The sequence below is a fragment of the Chaetura pelagica genome, unplaced genomic scaffold, assembly GCF_000747805.2.
Source record: "Chaetura pelagica isolate M959 unplaced genomic scaffold, ChaPel_1.0 scaffold68, whole genome shotgun sequence".
Classification (NCBI taxonomy): domain Eukaryota; kingdom Metazoa; phylum Chordata; class Aves; order Apodiformes; family Apodidae; genus Chaetura; species Chaetura pelagica.
In genome coordinates, this window is record NW_009954407.1 from 953008 (window position 1) to 973007 (window position 20000).

General features: G+C 35.6%; 1 protein-coding gene across 13 annotated transcripts in view; it reads left to right on the forward strand.

Moving 5' to 3' along the window:
• The window catches only part of FOXP2 (forkhead box P2), a 298101-nt gene that overhangs the window by 230540 nt on the left and 47561 nt on the right, over positions 1 to 20000 (forward strand). For 2 of the 13 annotated variants that reach the window (XM_010004285.1, XM_010004286.1), the window contains 5 exons: positions 5226 to 5363; positions 6509 to 6706; positions 8199 to 8358; positions 14952 to 15165; positions 16759 to 16863. In XM_010004285.1, coding sequence (XP_010002587.1) covers positions 5226 to 5363; positions 6509 to 6706; positions 8199 to 8358; positions 14952 to 15165; positions 16759 to 16863 — 815 coding nt within the window. Of the gene's footprint in view, positions 1 to 5225; positions 5364 to 6508; positions 6731 to 7288; positions 7292 to 8195; positions 8359 to 14951; positions 15166 to 16758; positions 16864 to 20000 lie in introns of all 13 variants that reach the window. The other 11 variants (XM_010004292.1, XM_010004283.1, XM_010004284.1 and 8 more) reach the window with 11 other exon arrangements.

The following is a 20000-nucleotide window of genomic DNA, read 5'->3' on the forward strand; positions in this document are numbered from 1 at the left end:
TGACATTATTCTACTACTGTAATCTGTTACGCATTAACATTTTGTAGATGAAGTTTTGGGAAACATAAAGAATGTTAGAAACATAAAGAATGTAAGATATTCAGTAACTTCTTTGCAATGAATTTAGAAGTCTAATGAACAATGGTGCAGATTTGTTTGAATATGAATGTGCAGTGGGATGGAGTTTGACCTTCAGCTGTGATTTCAGTTCATCAGGATTAGTCAAGCTAGGCGATCAAGACTGCTAATGCATAATGATTTATAAAATGAAAAATGTGTAGTGACCATGCAAATGTTTCAGCTAATCAAAGAGGGGAACTTTAGCTTTGAGAAGAAAGAAAAACAAGGGCATGTCAAGGCCTAAACCAAAGATGTATGTAAAATAATCTGAGCAGCTTGATTAGCCAGAGTGAGATTAGAAGTTGCATTATTGGCCTTTAAACATATGGTGTAGCATATTATATATCACCTATAATCTCTACTACAGCAGGAGTACGGACAGCTTGTTTTCCACTAACTGTAAATAGAAACTAATCTTTCCTAAAACATTTACATGTAATTGGAGAAGTGTCCGATAAGAAAAAAAAACACTGTAAAGATAAAGTTCTATAAACTATGATTACACAACAAAGCACACTCTGTTGTATTAAATTAATTAAAATGTAGATAGATTAATAATAATGAATTAAATTGTACTGTAAGCATGGAGAACAGGAATCATGATAAAAGCTGTATAAAACTGGGTAGTACATACTGTCCATATAGGGGGATCACTGTGTTCTTGTTCCCTAGTTATGAACAGCTTACAAACACCACTCAGTTAATTCTCAGGTGTTTTTGGTATCTCAAAGCCAGAAAGATTCAAAACGTTATTGTGCTAGACACTCCACAAATTACCAAAGTAGGAAGAGAAGGGATGCAGTAGTTTCTTTTTTTAAAAAATTGTTTTTTGCTAAGGAGCCTGATCCTGTACTATAAATATTTGTTTTCACAGCTACATTTATTTTTAAGGGAAGGATCCTACAGAGAAGTTTCTCCATGAAACACTTAATTACACTTCTCTGAATAAACCAGAGAGAGTCTTGTCTTGCAAAACAATTCTGTTCTGTCACTTAAAATACCATGTGACTTTCAATTAATTACTTAAAGGCTGCGACTTGTTTCCTTTATATATAACAAAGAAATAATTCCTACATACCTTGTATTGGCTCTGAATGTGATTTTATGATTCTTCTCTAAAGCACTGAAAACTAAGGTCAAGTTTTGCGTGCAGTTTTCATTATAAGTATCTGACTTCCAAAACAAAAGGAAGTAGAAATAAAAATAATGTCTATCCTTTGGTTGCATTTGTTTTTAATCAGTTAACATTTCTTGAAAACGTGTGCACTTTTTCAAGGCTTCTGAAAAGCACAAAAGCTTACAGTCTGCTTATGCCACCTTTTGTTTGTGCCTTTGGGAATATATTTTTTGTAGGTAACAGTAAAGAAAATATAAATTTGTATGATCCCTGTTATCAATAGATGTAATAAACAATAGTTTAGTGTTTAACTGACAAGCTTCTTTACAGGTAAAGCTGAATTTTTCATGTTGGAGGAGTGGCGTTAAATACACAAGCTCAGACTCCACGATTTCTCTATTAAATTGATCTGGGTAAAAAAGGAATTTGTTGCTCTTTAAAGAAGTTCTGTCTTCCTTTCTGCAGTCATGTTCATATGTCTTAATTTGCACTATCAGAATGTTCATTCTGCATCATAGCTGTTCTTTAATTAGTGCATCCACATATATTGTTAAAGCAGTTTACAGTTGGCTTTGCATGCAATGTTATTTAGATGTGTTATAAGTTTGTTTACATATCTCTATGTAGTGGGAGTTGTAAGCTAAACCAAAGAAATAGGAGACAGACTGCATCAAAAACATGACAAAGTCCTCAAAACATGAAGTCTCCGTCAGGGTCCATCACAGAGTCAACAAATTTAGGTGTTTTTCAGAGGGCGTCTTACTAGTTGTGTTGAGTATGGTTGCTGTACCAGGTCATCTTCATGACATTGTTGGGAGTTCAGTTTCTTTGAGGATGTCTTGTAACAAATGGATTCCAGTCATAAACCACGTTTCACATTGTCTCTTTGGTTTTTCCCAAGAGGTCTGAATGAAAATTTCTCATGAGTTTGAGCCCCACTCTAACAAACCACATAATTCACTTGTTCATACCTTTTCACTGGGTCCCTCTGCTGTCCTCTACATGAACTGACTTTAGATATATTGGGAGATTTGTATGTAAATCAGAATCTGCCTCTTTGCTACATTTTTGTTAAATGAGATCAGAAATCTTGAAAAACATAGACACCAAACTAAAGAAATATATCTAATGCATGTATCTGGCCATAAAATAGCAGGTTTCTGATAGTCTTCAGGCCTGGATAGCATAGAAACACCATGCAAGTAAGAAATAAAGTGTTGTATCACTAAAAGCTGTGAAATGTACCAATTTTATTAATTAATTACAATCAGTGAAATCTCTTTGCTTAATACATTTTGCTAATTTAAAATTCAAGCAGTTTTCATAAACCTTGTCCTTTATCTACAGGAAAGAAAGTGTATGTCAGGTATGGTACACACGTATGGATCCTCACACAAAATTCTATTAAAGGCAACATTATCTACATAAACATGTTATTACTAATGATTCTACTACTTCCAGTTTTATAACGCTTTTGTCCATCATCCTGAAAAACAACTGAATTAGGTTCTCTACCTCAGCTTTTACAGTTGCAAGTGGCTGTTGAAAAATACAGGAAAAACAAATTTGAAAAGTTCTTAGGATGTACTATGTCTCCAAACATAAGTGCAGGTACACAATCAGGGACATTCTGAGCAGATACTACAAAAGCAGAAATATGCCAGGTGAAGGGAATCTGTATTTCAGACTGAGGAACAGAGGACTCTTGTGGCGGCACAAATCTTACTTCACATCTTACTGGTACAGTCTTCCACATGGAGCATAGATAAATCAGTGCTACTTACAGAGTTAAGTTGATTTTCACTCTGTTTACATCAGAATTTTTACTTGTGTGTTTGAAAATACAAAAGCCACAGAAAGTAGAGAGGATATAAAAGTAAGAGGAGTAGCAAGTGTGCTACACCTTCACCGTTTGCTATATATTATAGCAGTAAGCATGTAAGTACTAGGATAATTCTTGCAGGGTTTAAAGGTTAAAGGCAATGGTTTAATTGGGAAGGTGTCCATCTGCTTCTCTGCCTTCTTATTTCTGTATGACATGTGGAAGTTGAATAGCCTCACTGAGGCAAAATGGTTACAAGAAGGCAAGTTCAAATATCATGTATACAGGAAATTCTTACTGACTTTGGAGGGCATTGAACACTGACTCGTCAGTGAATTTAGTCTTTGCTCATGCATCCTAAGGTTGTAAAAAAATGTTTAGACTTGGAATAAAACTATTGCAGAGAGATGAGGCTTTTCAAATACTACTAAACTTCTAGGGGTCACAAAGTGTAACAACAGATATTAAAGATCCGAAAGTTATGTGTCTACTGTTGAGTGAGTCTTAACTCAATGGAGAGAGATAGGCACATTAAGAGATTCATTAATCCCATACTAAAATAGATGCCTAAACTAGATCAGATCAACTTTCCTTAGGCTTTCCTTATTCTTTTGACTATAGGAGGAGACCAGTGATAGCTGAGATTAAATTCCTCCTGAAAAGTGTCTTATTCTAACTGGGGGTCTGCCTTGCCTTTTCTACTTGTATTTTAGAGTAAGACCTTAGGAATTTTTAGTCTTGAAAGTCATTTGTTGCTTGCAAAAGATTGTCAGACTTCTTAGTAATAGCTGGGACTTCTACTTTCAGACTCTTAGTCAATATTTTAAGACAGTAATTTATGCTGTGATGAACGGTGTGAAAATTGGTATTCTGTGTGATATTAGATGAAGTAATGTCATCTAAAAGTAAACTTCAGCAGACTTCTATTTCTTTTTTCCTCTAAGTGTTACATTTATACAAAGTCTTTAGGGAGAGATTCAAGTAATAGAGATATTAGAAAGGTTTTTTCCTATTCAGATTTGTTCATTATTTATTTTATTAATAAGAATATTATTTTTTGCTGATTTACAGAAGACTGGCAGGTTCTACAAACATCTCACAAAGCAGTATTTACATGCCAGCTTGCTCTTGCATGCAGAAAAATATGAGTTTTGCTAGACAAGCAAGTGGCTGCTTTTTCATGGGTGGAGAATCTGGCCTGCTGACAGCTTTTTGACCATGTCCTGGTTAGCTCAAGCAATGGTTTAACTCTGGGTGTCTGCTGCAGTGGCTTGACATATACCTCAGGCTCTTCCACAAGACTTTCTCTCTTATGTACCAGCTACACATCGTTGCTCTGTCTTTCCCACTCACACATACACATGTAGGTGGGTATTTATGTGTATGTACACACTTCATCTCAGTGTGTAAGAAACGGAAAATAAAGCTGCATCTAAAAATCACCTACGCAAAACTGTGTTATTAAGAGTTAACTGGACAAATCAATGATCCTAAGTCAAGTTTTCCCAAGTTCCAGTTTTCGGTTAAGAGTGTCCGAGAACACGCTTCTCTCTGCAGAGACTGGGTGACTGAGATCGTGGCCCTTGCTCTGTACTCTGATGTCTCTGTAACATTTTGATTCCTGTATAAATCTGACTTCCTTAAAAGACTAGCTGAGCAAGGAAGGTTCTTATACTGAAGTAATGTATTAAGCAAATATTTTTCTAGGCTGTGTCTTTATTGTGTAAAACATTCACTGCTTTAAGATACTTATTTTACTGTCTGTTTTAATCATATCTTTTGAAACAGTCTCAATAGATTTTTCCATTCGTAACATTATGACACTTGATAAAATGATTGATTATGAAGTGTTGAGAGCCCTGCCATGTGATCATTTATTTTTAAATACACATTTGTACTAGCCAATGCTTAAATTTCTTGCAGAAGTACATAAGAGATGTGAAACATAAAGCTTGAGTCTGTTCAAATCTGATGCCCCTGGAAATAGAGTGCCACAGTACTGTGGTCCTAAAATAACAGATTCTGACTGGAACTGGAACTTTGCAGTGATAAAAACTATGTAAAAAAATATGGTCCATCTTTGGTACAAAATAAAAAAGATGTACAAGCTGTGGCGCAGGAAAACTAAAATGTGTTTGACGATGATATCTTTCTTTCCCTGTGCAGGTGCCTGTGTCAGTGGCCATGATGACTCCCCAGGTGATCACCCCGCAGCAAATGCAGCAGATTCTCCAGCAGCAAGTGTTGTCCCCGCAACAGCTTCAAGCACTTCTCCAGCAGCAGCAAGCCGTTATGTTGCAGCAGGTAATGTGGGTTACCTGCTTTGGAACGTTAGCACAGGGCATTTGCAAAAGTGTCAGCCAGATTTTATGGGTTTTATTTTGTAATATTTCATTGCTCATTACACCAAAAAGAATGAAAATAAATGTGAAACTTCTCAGTCTTTAAATTTCTTGTTTTAATTGCAGAAGTGTGAAATTGCAATTTTGAAACATTAAATATTATATTAAAATCACCAGCACTTGCAGTGCCAGATGCATTACAAATATGAACAAATTGATATTTAAATTTTCAAGGTCTTAGGCACATTTTAATTGTACACTTGCCAAAGGAAGTGCAAATAGAGTTGTAGATAATTGTTTCTTTAAAATTCGTAACACTGTAGTGATCCTTTTAATCACATAAATGGTATGTGGTTACAAAATTTGAACTTAACATCTTGTTTCATCATGGGAAAAAGTTGTTGTTTTTTTTTTTTGTGTTGTTTTTTTTAAAGTGTTCCAGAGAACGCTAAAAATAAGAAGGTTGCTGTTTTCTTAGCACAAAATCTGGCAGCAAAGGAAGAATCCATGAACTTATTATTCATACTATAAAGACAGTGTCAGTGATCAGTACCTCTGTGTAATGCAGATTGGATTTTTGGTTGGGTGCTTAATTGTCATACAGAAAACGATGTGTCTGTTTGTCGTAGTCATAGCTCAATCACTGGATGTTTAAACACTTTCATATCCAGCACTGTGATCATTACAGGCAATTCACCTTCAGTTGTGACTCCAGCACCCTGCTAAACAGATTGACAGATTAATTACTTTTTTTTTCCCCTAAGAAACAGACAGTTTAGTTTGGCCTTAGTGACTTGTAGATTTCTTGCAAGCTTCTGATTTGTTGTATAGGACATGTGAGGAACTTAAGTAGTTATTTGAGGAGTTAATTTGGCTCTTACATTCCCTTTAGAATACAGATTTTCTATACCCTTCTGTTTAGGATATTTTGGAATCTGCATTGGAAAATTTCAGAACGGCCTTGGAAAAAAATGTCTCTTCAAATCACATTTTTGTTATGAGGTGATTCTTAATGGCTATACCATATGCCAATCTAGAAGAGTTTAGGAGATTTATAATACTTGAAACTTTTGCCTTTATTTATTAAAGTCAAAATGGTTTATTCAGCAACAACTACAAGAGTTTTACAAGAAACAGCAAGAGCAGTTACATCTTCAGCTTTTGCAGCAGCAGCAACAGCAGCAGCAACAGCAACAACAACAACAGCAACAGCAGCAGCAGCAGCAACAGCAGCAACAGCAGCAGCAGCAGCAGCAACAACAGCAACAACAGCAGCAACAGCATCCAGGAAAGCAAGCAAAAGAGGTAGGAGCTAAGACCCTTGCTGATGCATACTAGTCTGAGCTGTCAGAAGCTTCGAAAAGACAAGAGTAGTTTAGATTTTTTCCTGTAGCAAGGATGCAGCTATCAAAGATTTATTCTGATGTTTTTACTGAGCTTAATAGCAGTGCCAGTCTAATTCTCCTGCTCCCCTTTCTGAGACACAGGATTTGAGCAGTCTAGTGCTGCTGTCGCCTAATGTTCACTAATGAATCCGAGTGTGCAAAGAACAAGCTGTGTGGTGGACACCGTGCTGATTATCTTGTATTCACAGGCAATCTGTGTTGGGGAAGGAGCCTTACTTTTCTCAGTGGCACAGCTCAGAGAGCATGCAAATGTAGTCCATGGCTGAAAAACAGCGATTGAGCACAGATTTCAAAGTCACAGGCCCCTGATTAATGAACTGCTACTGTAGGTTTGGAGTGGTGAGGAGAAAGTTACAGTTTGATGTGCTCATAAATCAACCTGACAAGCGGGTTTCTCAGGCCTAGCTTGCACTTGTCAGCAAACTGCATCAAATATAAACATAATACAAACAAAACATGTTGAAGTAGTTAAATTGATCAGCAGGTATCCTAGACGTTGTCTTCAAGCTGCCCATTATGCAAACGTCGAGGAAGCAGTTATGACCTCCTGAGGCTTTGTTTCTGTTTGGATTTGTGAATAGAATTTCAGACAGCCATCAACTATGGAATAGAAATTGCTCCCTTATTTCTCCGGAGGCTCTGGGCAATCCACATGACTTGCTCCATTATGCAGTCTGTTTTCCAGTGAGCGCATCAGAAGTTTCTCTTTTCCCCAAACTAGAAAGGAAAGGTCTTCCATAGCAGCTTGTCTTTCTCTGAAGTGTGACTGCCTTCTCATACCCTCCTGAGTCTTTGCAGACTCCAGTTTGTCTTAAAATGCCTCACAAAATTGGAACTTACACTTTTTTTGCTCCATAATAGAGCACTCTGTTGCCTTGCATGCAATGCTCTTTTTAATGTATTCCAAAAAGAAAAGAGGGAGCTAACAGGCCAGTGAAATGAAGGCTACATCCCAGTTTACTAATAGATCACTGGAGACCACATTCACGGGCCACTGCAGACCAAACTTAGTCAACTGGAAAAACAAGAGTGACTTTGAATCATAGGCTGCTGTGAAGAGTTACACTTTTAGCATAGATAAATTTGTTATCATCTGCCATGAGCTGATTTTGTTTTGTTTTGTTTTTTACAGCTGTTACATACTTTCTCTTGACCCTTTTATTTAGTGTGTCATTAAGTGTATCTTGCCATTTTTCCTGACACCTAATGGGTTGACTGAATACAATAGAAAATTTTAAATGCTTTCACTGCCTTTGTATTCTACAAATAGCATTATTATTTCATAACTGAGATTAAAGGGAAAAAAGTTGATTTATGTTTTTGGCTTTCTAGCCTTTGCTGCACACTTTACTCTTTGCTGCATTTGCTTTTTTTTCCCCTCTTTGTAGCAGCAGCAGCAGCAGTTGGCAGCCCAGCAGCTTGTCTTCCAGCAGCAGCTCCTCCAGCTGCAACAACTCCAGCAGCAGCAACATCTGCTGACCCTTCAGCGTCAGGGACTCATTTCCATCCCACCTGGCCAGTCTGCTCTTCCTGTCCAGTCTCTGCCACAAGGTATTTAAGACATAAATGATTGGAGTAATTTCAAATTCACAACTTTTTGAACTGTTCTATTTGCATCCGAACTTAGCAGTTTCCCCATTACAACACTTGAATATAATATATTATTAGAACTTTATTACTCATATTACCAAATTTTCTTGAGGCTGATAAATTTTACAGCATATTTTTATGGAAGGAAACAGCTTTTGGGTGTTTTTCTCTTAGATATAAGATGCATATTTATTAGCCTTATGTACTGGAGAAAAATTCTGATAGCAACACAATTCGAACACTGTTGCTTTCGTCTGAGGAATTACTGAACTCTGATTTAGTGGAAATGTTACCTTTTCATTTAATAGATGTTAACATATACAAAATATATCAGAATGTGATGCTTAAGCCATTCCAAACCTCAATTTTATTTTCTTTTTTAAATTCTAAGGAAAGTGTTTGGTATTGAGTCTTCAATTAATTACATCTGAATTTAGGGGCAAACCTTGGGATTCACTTGCTTTGCTGTTCCTTTATATTAGATATGTTAAATTTCACAAAAAGTTTTGAAGGTTGTGATTCCACTAGTATTGAATTATGACTGAAAAAGACCAGTAAAGAATTTCAAGAAAATAAAACACCCTTTCTCACTTTGATTAAGATTTCTCAATGCTGAAAATGAACTCAAACTCTACTTGACATAGCTGAAATAAAATAGGGTGCAGACTTTTGAAAAGTAAATAAACTTAGGGATAAATGCTGCTTACATTTTAATGTAAGGTCAGAGGCTTCCGATCTTAAGAACTCTGCATATAACCTGTGAGGTATGTCTTTTTGTGTTACCATAGAGAAGTGAGCTAAATGTCTGTCATAAAAACTACATAATACTCTGATCTCTGATGCTACAGTCCTTAAGTGAGCATTGTTTAGACTGTGTTCGTGACAGGTAACATTATTTTTAATTGGTCTTTAAGCATGTATCTGATGCCTCCACTAGATGCCTATTATGAAATTGAAGCTTCAGAAAGTAAATGAGCAAAACAGAACAATAACAAGAGGGAATGGCTTCAAGCTGCAACAGGGTAGGTTTAGACTGGACATTAGGAAAACATTTTTTCATAGAACGAGTGGTTAGACATTGTAATAGGCTGCCCAGAAAGGTCATTGAGTCACTATCCCTGCATGTGTTTAAGGGTCGGTTGGATGTGGTGTTGATGGATATGGTTTAGGGGAGAACTTTGCAGAGTAGGGATGATGGTTGGACTCGGTGATCCCAAGGGTCTTTTTCCAAGCTGAATAGTTCTATGATTCTATTAAAAGTAGAGTATATAGTTCATAGACAGCAGTGTGGGGGAAAAAAAAAATAAAAATTTAAATGACAGAATAAAAGACTTACCCACTAAAAACCTCCATCCCTGGAAAGCAGAGAATCCAAATAAATGTATAAATTCCATATATGGTGCTGTGTGAAAAAGCTATGCCACAAGCAGATCTCAAGTAATAAAAACTACAACAAAAAAGAGTCCTAAGCTATCACACTAAATATTACTGAGAACAGCAGTGAGGAGGCATGCTGGTTCATGAATTTGGACACATGAGACTGTTAACGCTGGTTTCCTTTTATACAAAGTCACATTGGACCAGAATGTAAAAAAGCAATTGAAACAACCTCCTTCCAAACAGCTTTACCTTCTGCAACCTCCTCCTGTGCCATCTGTTGCAAGAGGAATTCCTCAGGTTTTCTCTCACATTAAGCAATTCCCATAGATTTCCCTCAGCACTCCTACCCAATTGCATTGATATTAATTAGTTTAATGTAACGCTCATTCATCCACCTCCAGTAGAAAAATACAGAAAAAATAATACCTTTTAAATGCGTTTTTTAAACAGGTAAATATTTATTTTTAAGAACTTTCTTTTGCTCAAAGAATTAAGCCTGGCTGAAGTAATGACAAAAATGTTGGTACTAAAGAAATCTAAAATTGCAAAATTTTACAGTTAAAATATATCTGGATCGTTCTTTTTAAAGTAAGTTAATCTCTTGTTTGCTATTGCTTTGATATATTTTAATTCTAATTACTCTAAGTCAAGTATTTAATTCTTCCATTTTTCTTTCCTAATTCTAATATCTACTATGTATGTAGGGTTCCTATAGAGACAGAAGTTAATTTATAGGACCTCCATTTTTCATAGCCCTCATGTGGATGTACAAAACTGAAAAACGTAAGGCAGCTTTCCCTGAAAAACATCTCTGCATCTCCACAAGGGCCACTCACTCTATTCCAGGGAAGTTGAAGGCGGAGTGATGAAAGTTAAGAAGAAAAGTCATTCCAGCAAGATGCTAAAACAAAGAGAAAAGCGAATGCGGAGTTGTGACCAGCTCGGAGTTCTTTCTGTGAGCTTCTCTCATAGCATATTGTGTCTTTCATTAGGAAGGCACAGCACCCATTCCAGTTGGCAATAATGTAATGAAGATTAATGGGCTTCAGATCTGTTGAGACTTTCTCATAAATCGTAAATTTGCACATCCAAACATGTCCAATATTTAGAAAACCAACTAGTACTTCATAAATTCCATGTAGATGTCCCAGCGTTGGGATTTGCATAAAACAAAATTTAGGAAATTTTTTGACAGACATTATCTGCAGCAGTGTTACATTAAACCTTCAGAATTTATTTAAGGTAATACACACTGGATGTGGTAAAAGGATGTTTTCCTCCTTCCACGGTGCTACAAGGTGTATAATATGAGTATACAGAAGGATTCACATATGTGTAACACAAATATTTTTATATGCATCCATTTAGATTACTGGGTCCTATGGATGGCTAGAACAATGAGAGAAACACGGGGGAATTAATGTTTAGAAGTTGTTGGTCATAAAGAGTCCTCTAAACTGCAAATTACTTGTGACAGAGCATGGGTTTTGCATTTGTTGGTATGAAAAGACACAGCTATGAGGTTTGCTTATAAAAACAGTACTTGCTCCAAGTATAGTTTCTGCCTTTAAAGCACAGGAATGCTTAAAATGCTTTCTTGATGGTCAGGTATAGCAAGTAAGATACAAAAGGTGTTTCAGCATTTATTTTGTGACAAGATCTTCACTATGCCGCAAAACCATTGGCTTGCTCTGAATTATTTCCATGGAACGCGGTCTTGATGCTAGCTAAGTGTAAAGGACTATACATTACAATAAAACAACAAAAAAACTCAAACAAAATAAAACTAAACTTAAACCAAAAAAACGCAAGTTTTTATCAGGCCATGTAGGAAAATGAAAAACAGATGCATAAATGGGTTTTATAAGTAGTAGTTTTATGAAGTATTTATTCAAACATAAAAAGAGTAGATAGCAATGAAAAGAGTTATAAAAGTAACCTCAAACTCCCAGAATTCTTGGTGTTAGTAATCTGCACAGAAAATCAGTATTTGTGCTTTTTATTATAGTACCTTATATTTATCCTATTCTGGATACTCTTCCCTATGCTTTCCCTTTAATGCAGTGTGGAGAGGGTATTTTGAGGGTTATCACAGCCTCTAAAACTTTAAAACTTAGCCTACTTTTACATCCAGACTAAAATACCAGTGAGCCATTTTACAGGTCTCTTGTAAGATGGGAGTTTTTTAGGCACTACAAAATTGCCATAATTTACAATTAATTGCAAATTTGCTTAATAACTTTATGCTTTTTAAGTGTCTGCCCTTAATCCTTTTATCCTAAAAGGCAGCCTTTCAGAGTGCTGTGAATAAATTATGAAATTAACCAGCCTGAGACCAGAAAGAAATTCCAATCTGATTTTTAAAAAATCTAGGTGATCTAGGCAGCCTGGAGACACAGCTTCATCTGTAACTCCCCACAGAGGAATAGGCTGCCCAGTGGTTGCCCAGAGGGGCAGGATTCCCCCTGCCCATGGGAAGGGCCATTGCTCCAGCCAATCCCAGCACTCATTCATTCACCCACCTTTTGGAGTGGCTCTTACTCAGCTCTCTCAGAGCCCAAAGTTGGATGATTTCTGGTGACAACCTTCTCACTGCAAGACCAGAAAATGTGTTTGTCCTCTCATTTATTCAAACAGATGGGTTTATTCTTGGTGTTTATTTTTTTCAGTACAAAATTAGTTTATCTTCTTCAGCAGCAGGAGAAAGAAAAGACTTTGAAGTAAATAATGTATTGTGTATATGATGCCACCTTAATGAATACATTACTTTTCATTTTGATTTGTGATTACATTTGCAGGTAACTATTATTTACCACACTAAAATGGGTTATTTGCAGTGCTGCTGGAACATACCTCATAAACACAGCAGTAATTACTCACCTTCATTTAACAATTACAACTAGTATTACCATCACTCCTGTTACCATCTCTCTAATGCAGTAAATTAGAGCCTGGCTTCTTTGCTTACTTCCTTAAAACCTAGCTGGACAAATATGAGAGGAACTCCAGTGTTAAGATTTGTGTTCCAAGCCACTCTTTTTCACTGTGTAGTAAATGAATTTGCCAAAAGGTGTTGGTATCTAATGTAGATACCTACATCTTATGTAGAAGCAGAACAGAAAATAACAGTCCAAAAATTAACTCATCCCTTAATTTTTAAAAAATTGAATACCTTCCAAGCAATTTGTTTCCACACTACCTTCAGAAATCATTACTTTCCTAAGTCACTACTAGTCTATTTTTAATAGGTTTGTATACTTCATGGTAAGACTGCTATTAAGTTACCTATTGTGCTTTTTCATAACTTTTTATTCCCTCTGTTTTAATAGTCTGAGTTCCTATCTCTTCAAAGTAAAACATTGTCTAATAAACAGATTTGCCAAACAGTGAAAAACAATCTTTACAACTTTCTAATATATCATGTTAACGAAAAGCCCCAACTATCTTCACTTAAAATTTTGAATAAATAAATACATTTTAATAATTTTCTGAAAGACAATACATTTGAGCTCTTTCATAAGAATGATACCATATAATTTAATGCAGACATCAGCATTTTGAATGTTTTACAGTTCAGCAGATCTAGATACCATGAGCATGTCTTAGCTAATTTCACTTGTAGAGACAAGATACAGAAGACAGAATTAGATTTTAAGAGACCCCTGGACCAAACCATGTCAGGCTGAAAAACCTAGCCATGAAACCAGAGCTTTCAGAAGAGGCTCTCTGGGCTTCTCATTCTTTTCTGCATTTAATTTAGTGTTCTTCAAAAGAGAGATGTCAAACTTAAAAAGACTGGCAGTGACAGAAGACGTATATATTTCTGGTGAACTCTTCATCTTTGAAAATCTGAATTTCCTACCCCAGCTGCATGTTTGGTGGCAAGATAAGAGAATGTTCATAGCTCTTCTCTTGCTGATATTTTGGGAGTCTTCCCTTCAGGCAGAAACGTATTTTAATGGAAGTTTCCGTGACTTCGTGCAAAGCGCTCAACTCGAACCAGACAACCCTAAGACAGATACATGAACACATTCTATGAGACATTGCTATTTGTGGCTGAGGATGATTCCTGGAAACCACAAGTTTTCATGCTACAAGTGGAGTAGAGAGCAAATTTAAGCTGTATCTGCAATGATCTGGTGGCTAGACTCCAGAATAGTACTGTGCATATAGCAGAGGAGTTTGAGAAGCTCTTCACATTTTGTCTGGCTGCCCATCACCCCAGGAGACTGGTGAGACAGTCTCCCTTCTCCTAGCCAAACCCTCCAATTTGTTTTCCACAGTAGGGCTGGACCAGAAAAGTAGTGAAGGAATTTGATGGTCTACACTCCATGTAATGTCATCTGTGTAGAGGGAGTTGTAAATGGGCCAGTTTTGTTGGCCTGTTTGTCTGGTGTCACTGGATGGTACTGAAGAGCTTAAGCAATCACGAATATCTAGCTCTGTGCTGTAGTGGTTTGGTTCTGGCAAATACTCACTTTAGTTTTGCCTCTTAAGACACATTTTTAAACAGACAAATTTTTGTAAATATTAAACAGGACTAATGAATATGTGGGTGTCGTTAATTAAAGTCAGATGCATTCTGCTGAAATGTTAAACTGTTATGATCTCATTGATTTCATTTTTGTCTTCTGATTTTTCTCCTTCCAGTCTTCTTCCCCTACTCCCTGCTCTTGTAAAGTGTTTAAAGAAAATATCAATGTTTGTATTCTTAGTATAATAAGTTTTTCTGTTTTCCATTACATGTTTGGTTAAGAGGAATTTTAAAACCTGAGTTAACTGTGGGTGCATTGAGTTATGTTTCCATGTTGAGAAACCAATTACGCAGACAACAAAAATCTTGTCTAGAAGTATATTTAGGGTTGTGGGTCTTTTTTCTTTTCAAGAAGTCCTTGCAAGTTCTTTTTAGCTTTCATTATTTGATCTTGAGCAGTGATTTCAGGAGTACAATATTATTAAAATTGGTGATTTCTGATTGACTGTAACACAAGAACAGACAGTTACATTACCTGGATTCTGACATTAGAAAAATGAATTAATGTTTTACTACACGTTGATTGTGCTGGAAAAACAGCATTAGCTTTGTTGTTGGCATTAATCCATTAATAACACTGAGCTCATTACATGAAACTCTTTATTTTGTTATATTAGTGGAGCTCTCTTTCATTTTATAGCTGGCTTAAGTCCTGCTGAGATTCAGCAGTTATGGAAAGAAGTGACTGGAGTTCACAGTATGGAAGACAATGGCATTAAACATGGAGGGCTAGACCTCACTACTAACAATTCCTCCTCTACTACCTCCTCCACCACTTCCAAAGCATCACCACCAATAACTCATCATTCCATAGTGAATGGACAGTCTTCAGTTCTAAATGCAAGGCGAGACAGGTAATTCTGTTGAGATTTCAACTGTGCTTATCATTTGATGTAAAGCTGTTGTATAACATCATAGGTCACTTGATGTCCAATCACAAAATAACATTTAATACAGGTTAAGTAAGGGATCTTGAAGACCAGTTTTTTTCAGAATTGTTTATCAGTAGAGCATCATTTTCAATAACAATGTCTAATTTTGCAGATGCAATTACAATTACCGGTCTGTAGTTTTATAACACATACACTTGTGGTAGTGAAAACTCAGAATTCCCAGAAAAAGATTGTGCTGTTTTAGAGATGTAAATGCAGATCTGTAGGCACTTTTGTAGGCACATAGTTTCATCCATAGCACATCTGGCAGTCAGGCCCTTACTCTTGAATCACACTGCTGGCTTCATAGAAATCTACATCCATCTGTTTTGTCAAGGCTGTAATTCAGTGCAAAGATTCCATGTAAAATGTGCTTTAAAAATCAGTACATTTAAGCAGTTCTTGTATTGTTTTTTTCTTCTGAAGAAAACCCTGAAATTTTCCTTCATATATTCACGACAGTAACACAGTTGACAAATTTTGGACAAATTTTCAGTGGTGCTAGTGTAATGCAGTGGAAAAAGTTAAAATTGTTTTTCAGACAAACATTGACAGGTACTCTTCACTGTTTGTATTTTCAAGTAATGCATTAAATGCATACAAGAGTACTTAGTATCTGGAGTACTTATTAGTAAATATATTAGCATAGTCAGATGTATAATATTTCAATATAAGATGAAATTTAATCTGTATCTATGTAACCTAAATCTTAAACAATTATATTTTCAAATAAATATTAGATTACATTGAATTGTTTTACTATTTACAATAGGAGATTGTAATTTAAGTGTCACCATCATTACTCTGTATTATTTAAGAACTGGTACCTCTCTGAATACCGTTATAGTAGTACTTTAGTTACTATTACTTTTGTGATTGTATCTGAAATAATGGTTCTTTGCTTCAGGATGTGTAGCTGCCACTGACTTCCATGGGTCAGTCCCCTGAATTTCTTTGATAACTGTACATGGATAAAACTATTGTGGAGATCCAAAAAAAGACATGGAATACAGCCAGGTTTTTTATTAAGCCAAATGACTAATGGAAACAATACCTGTGAAAAAAAATCTTTATTAAATGGAAGCAACTTTATTTTTATACATATTTAATCAGAAAACCCAAATATTCTGTAATAACATCTACAATATTCATAAATTCTGACTGTCCGTCTTCAATATATCTTCTTCAAATTGATCATTTCTGAGTATATTTTTTATTTATAGGTAAATGTTACACCAAGGTCATATGGCAGAATTAGCATATGGTATTATACAGGCATCTTATTTTTTCATCCTTTATTAACAGTCATCTTTGGTTCTATTTCTTCTCTAATTGGAACATCATCTAGCCTTGGCAGTTGAACTATTCAATAGAACGATTAAATTTTTCTGACTGCTCTGAGCTAAATTGACCTGTTTTGACCTGTTTGTCACTGATCGTAACCTGACAGGCGCTAGCAGCCTCCAACGATTATGGCTTTTGAGATGAATCTGATGCCTTATTCTTTTGCTACAGCTCGTCACATGAGGAGACTGGGGCCTCCCATACTCTCTATGGTCATGGAGTTTGCAAATGGCCTGGCTGTGAAAGCGTGTGTGAAGATTTTGGACAATTTTTAAAGTAGGTGGATTTTTATTCATTGGTACAGGGAAGGAGAAACATGGCAAACAAAGTTTTACTGTGAAGCATGCTAGAGAATTTTTTGTGTACTCCAGGCAACTGGATAATCAAGGCTATCTGCCAAGGGTCAAATTGTTATCCCTTCTTTCATGTTCAACACTTTTGCAGGCCTTTCAATAGCACAGTGTTTAATCCTCTTATTATCCTTTGCTGAAATGGAGCCTCAGAAAATTTGAAGAGATCCTTTAGGTTGTGTATTGGGTAGTAGCAGTATGAAAAAGTACATTTTAAATTCTGATAGTTTGTGTACAGTGGGAATTAATATCTGTGGTATAATCCAAAAAACAAAAGGGAGGGTGACCATTTAACTCTCACTTGCTGATTTATTTTTGCTTTTACTCATGTATTTGCACAAGATACACAGAAAAAAATCCACAACTGCGAACAGGTGGGTTTGCACCTTTCAGGACTGAACAGTGAAGTCAAAAGATTTCACTTTTGTTGTTTAGCTTTGCCAGGTGTTGTCTAAATTAGGGCATTTAGAAAATAAGTGACACAGCTTTTGCTTTTCATCTGCAGCTTTAAACTACAATGGATTTTGGATTTTTTTTCCTTTTTTAAACAATAGGTACTGGCATTTTTGTGCTCATTCGAATTTTCAACAACTGCACTGATTTTCTACCTATGTACATTGTGGACTGGTCTTTGTCAGAAGAGCTGTACTTATTTTGGCATGCAATAGATCTTAATGGAAAGCTACAGATAGGCTTATATAGATGAGTAACTTCAGGGGCTGAGACTCTTATGTTGTCATGGTGCAGCTAACAGGGTGAATGAACTGTTTCATGCTTCATCAACAATTAAGTTAATTAGCTCATTTGAAATTGCACTGCTTTGTTGCCAGAATGTTGGCAGAAACATCAAAAAGATGTGTTTACAAATGGTAGACTACAGAGTATATAACAGAAGTACCTTAACAGCAGACCATAAGTACTCAGTATCGCAATAATTTATAATAGAATTATAGCAATACTTTTCATAAAGTATTTGCAGTAGTTTCTCCATATTTCATGCTGTCTTTCAGTTTTAAATGAAGTCATTTATACTGACTTGCAAATCTTAGGTAGGAATCACTCATGACAATTTTTTTGTTTATAAATGCATTAGGTGGAATGTCAAAATAATGGCTTATTATTGGAGAAAACTGTATAGGATTTAAGATAACCTGATTTACAGAAATTTGTATTGAATGGAAAGTTGCATCTCCCAAATTCAATGTAGTGTTCTAAGTATTATTAATGCTATGACTTAAAATTAATTTTACTCAAGCATTCTCCTTTTCAAGAAAAATTTTCTAAATACATCCATCTATCTAGGCTATAGTGATGCTGATTCAATGGGCAGACTTTGCACATCCATTATGTCAGGTCTCTTGTTATAATCTGTGATCACTAAAGCCATTTTGATTAAGGCAGTATAGTGCTAGGTTTATAGGTGCTCTTGCTTTCCTGAACTAAATAACCCTGAGAAATGTGAAAGCAACATATAACATCTGGTGCAGAGTCAGTCAGGGTCTACAGAAGTGTCATGGCTGTTTTCCTTTGCATCAGCAAAATTTTTTTTAGAATATTTTAGTATTTCTTCTTTTCATTCAATTTTGTCTTCTATGCCCTTAAAACCAATAAGAAGTCATGGTGTTGAAGAGGCAAGGTTGTTTGTGAAATAGAAATATTCCTTCATTTTACACTAGCGTTAAGAAGGAAATCAATACATAACCTTGCATTAGATTCTATAGTACCTTCTCATGTACACACTAATGCAAAATCCCCATTGCAATTAAGAAACATTTTCTTTCAATTAAATACCAACTTTTAGTCCAAAGATTGACTATTTTTCCAACCCATTAACTTTATAGGGAGTGACAGGACTGATGGCTGTTGTTTTTGAGACTTTGCTTTTAGTCTAATCTTTGTTACCATGTTTTAGGTTCTTTGACTTGAAACAATATGATACCTGTGTTAAGAGAGTTAATGCAAGTATAGTGTACCAAAATGAAATATTAATAAGGTACACTACCCCAGTCTAGGAGTATGTATTTCTATAATATGTGTATGACAACTTTGAAGAGTGCCCGGTTTATTAACTCCAACTTCTTGTGCTCAGAAAATGGTTTAGGTAGCAGCTGGTTTTAAAAAAAATTAAATAAATACTGTGCAGAGCATCTGAAAAGTAGGATTAAGACAGAAAACACTGGCTTTGCTTTGCTTTCCTCATAATGGAAAAGATTTAGGGTAAAGTGACAAATAACTTGCAATAAGGACTTAAAGCCACAAAAGCTATTTTCACCTTCATTTTTGTTTATCCAGTATGAATTGGTTTTATTTTTAAGATAATTTGAGGACACTTTGTCTAGAATTCTTTTGAAATATTCTGGACAGCTAAAGAAGTGGTACTTTATATGCTGTGGACTAGATTTGTATTTGGAAACATACGCTTTAGTTTCAAGGAAGTAATATAATTCCGTACATATATAAAAACCTAATTCTGTATCTTTCCTTCTATATGCTTAAACTCTTGACACAAACCCACATTTTGTATGAAGCAGTTTTCCATCTTAAAAATGGTGTTAGATTACAATTGCTCATGCACACAAGATCAGTTTTGACTGTTTGGTAAAAATAACAGCTTTTGGCTTAAAAAAAATTCAAAATGTGAAGACAGATCAGAAAAAGTTGTGATATGACTAGAAAGACTATAGCAAGATTTAAACAAAATGGCAGGCAACAAAACAATTAGAAGAGTGCCAAACATGCTTATGAAAATTCAAAAATTTACTGTAAAACAAGTGTTGACAGAAGCTAACCATTTTGCTGGCCTCAAAGTGAGAAGCCCAGTAGATCACTAGAAGCATCTGATAGTAGTTGTTTGTGTTGCTTTTTTAACTGTCAGAGTGCAGTAATGTGTGACAAAACTTCACTGTATTTTGTCTGCAAAATTAATTATCATTCCATTGGTCCTAAGTCAGTTGGAGTAGGAAGGATTTGACTTTTAGAGTTTAAACTGAAAGGTTTACAATAAAACATTCCAGCCAGCAGACAAGTGTTCTTTAACCTGCACACAGCAGATGCCAGCAAACA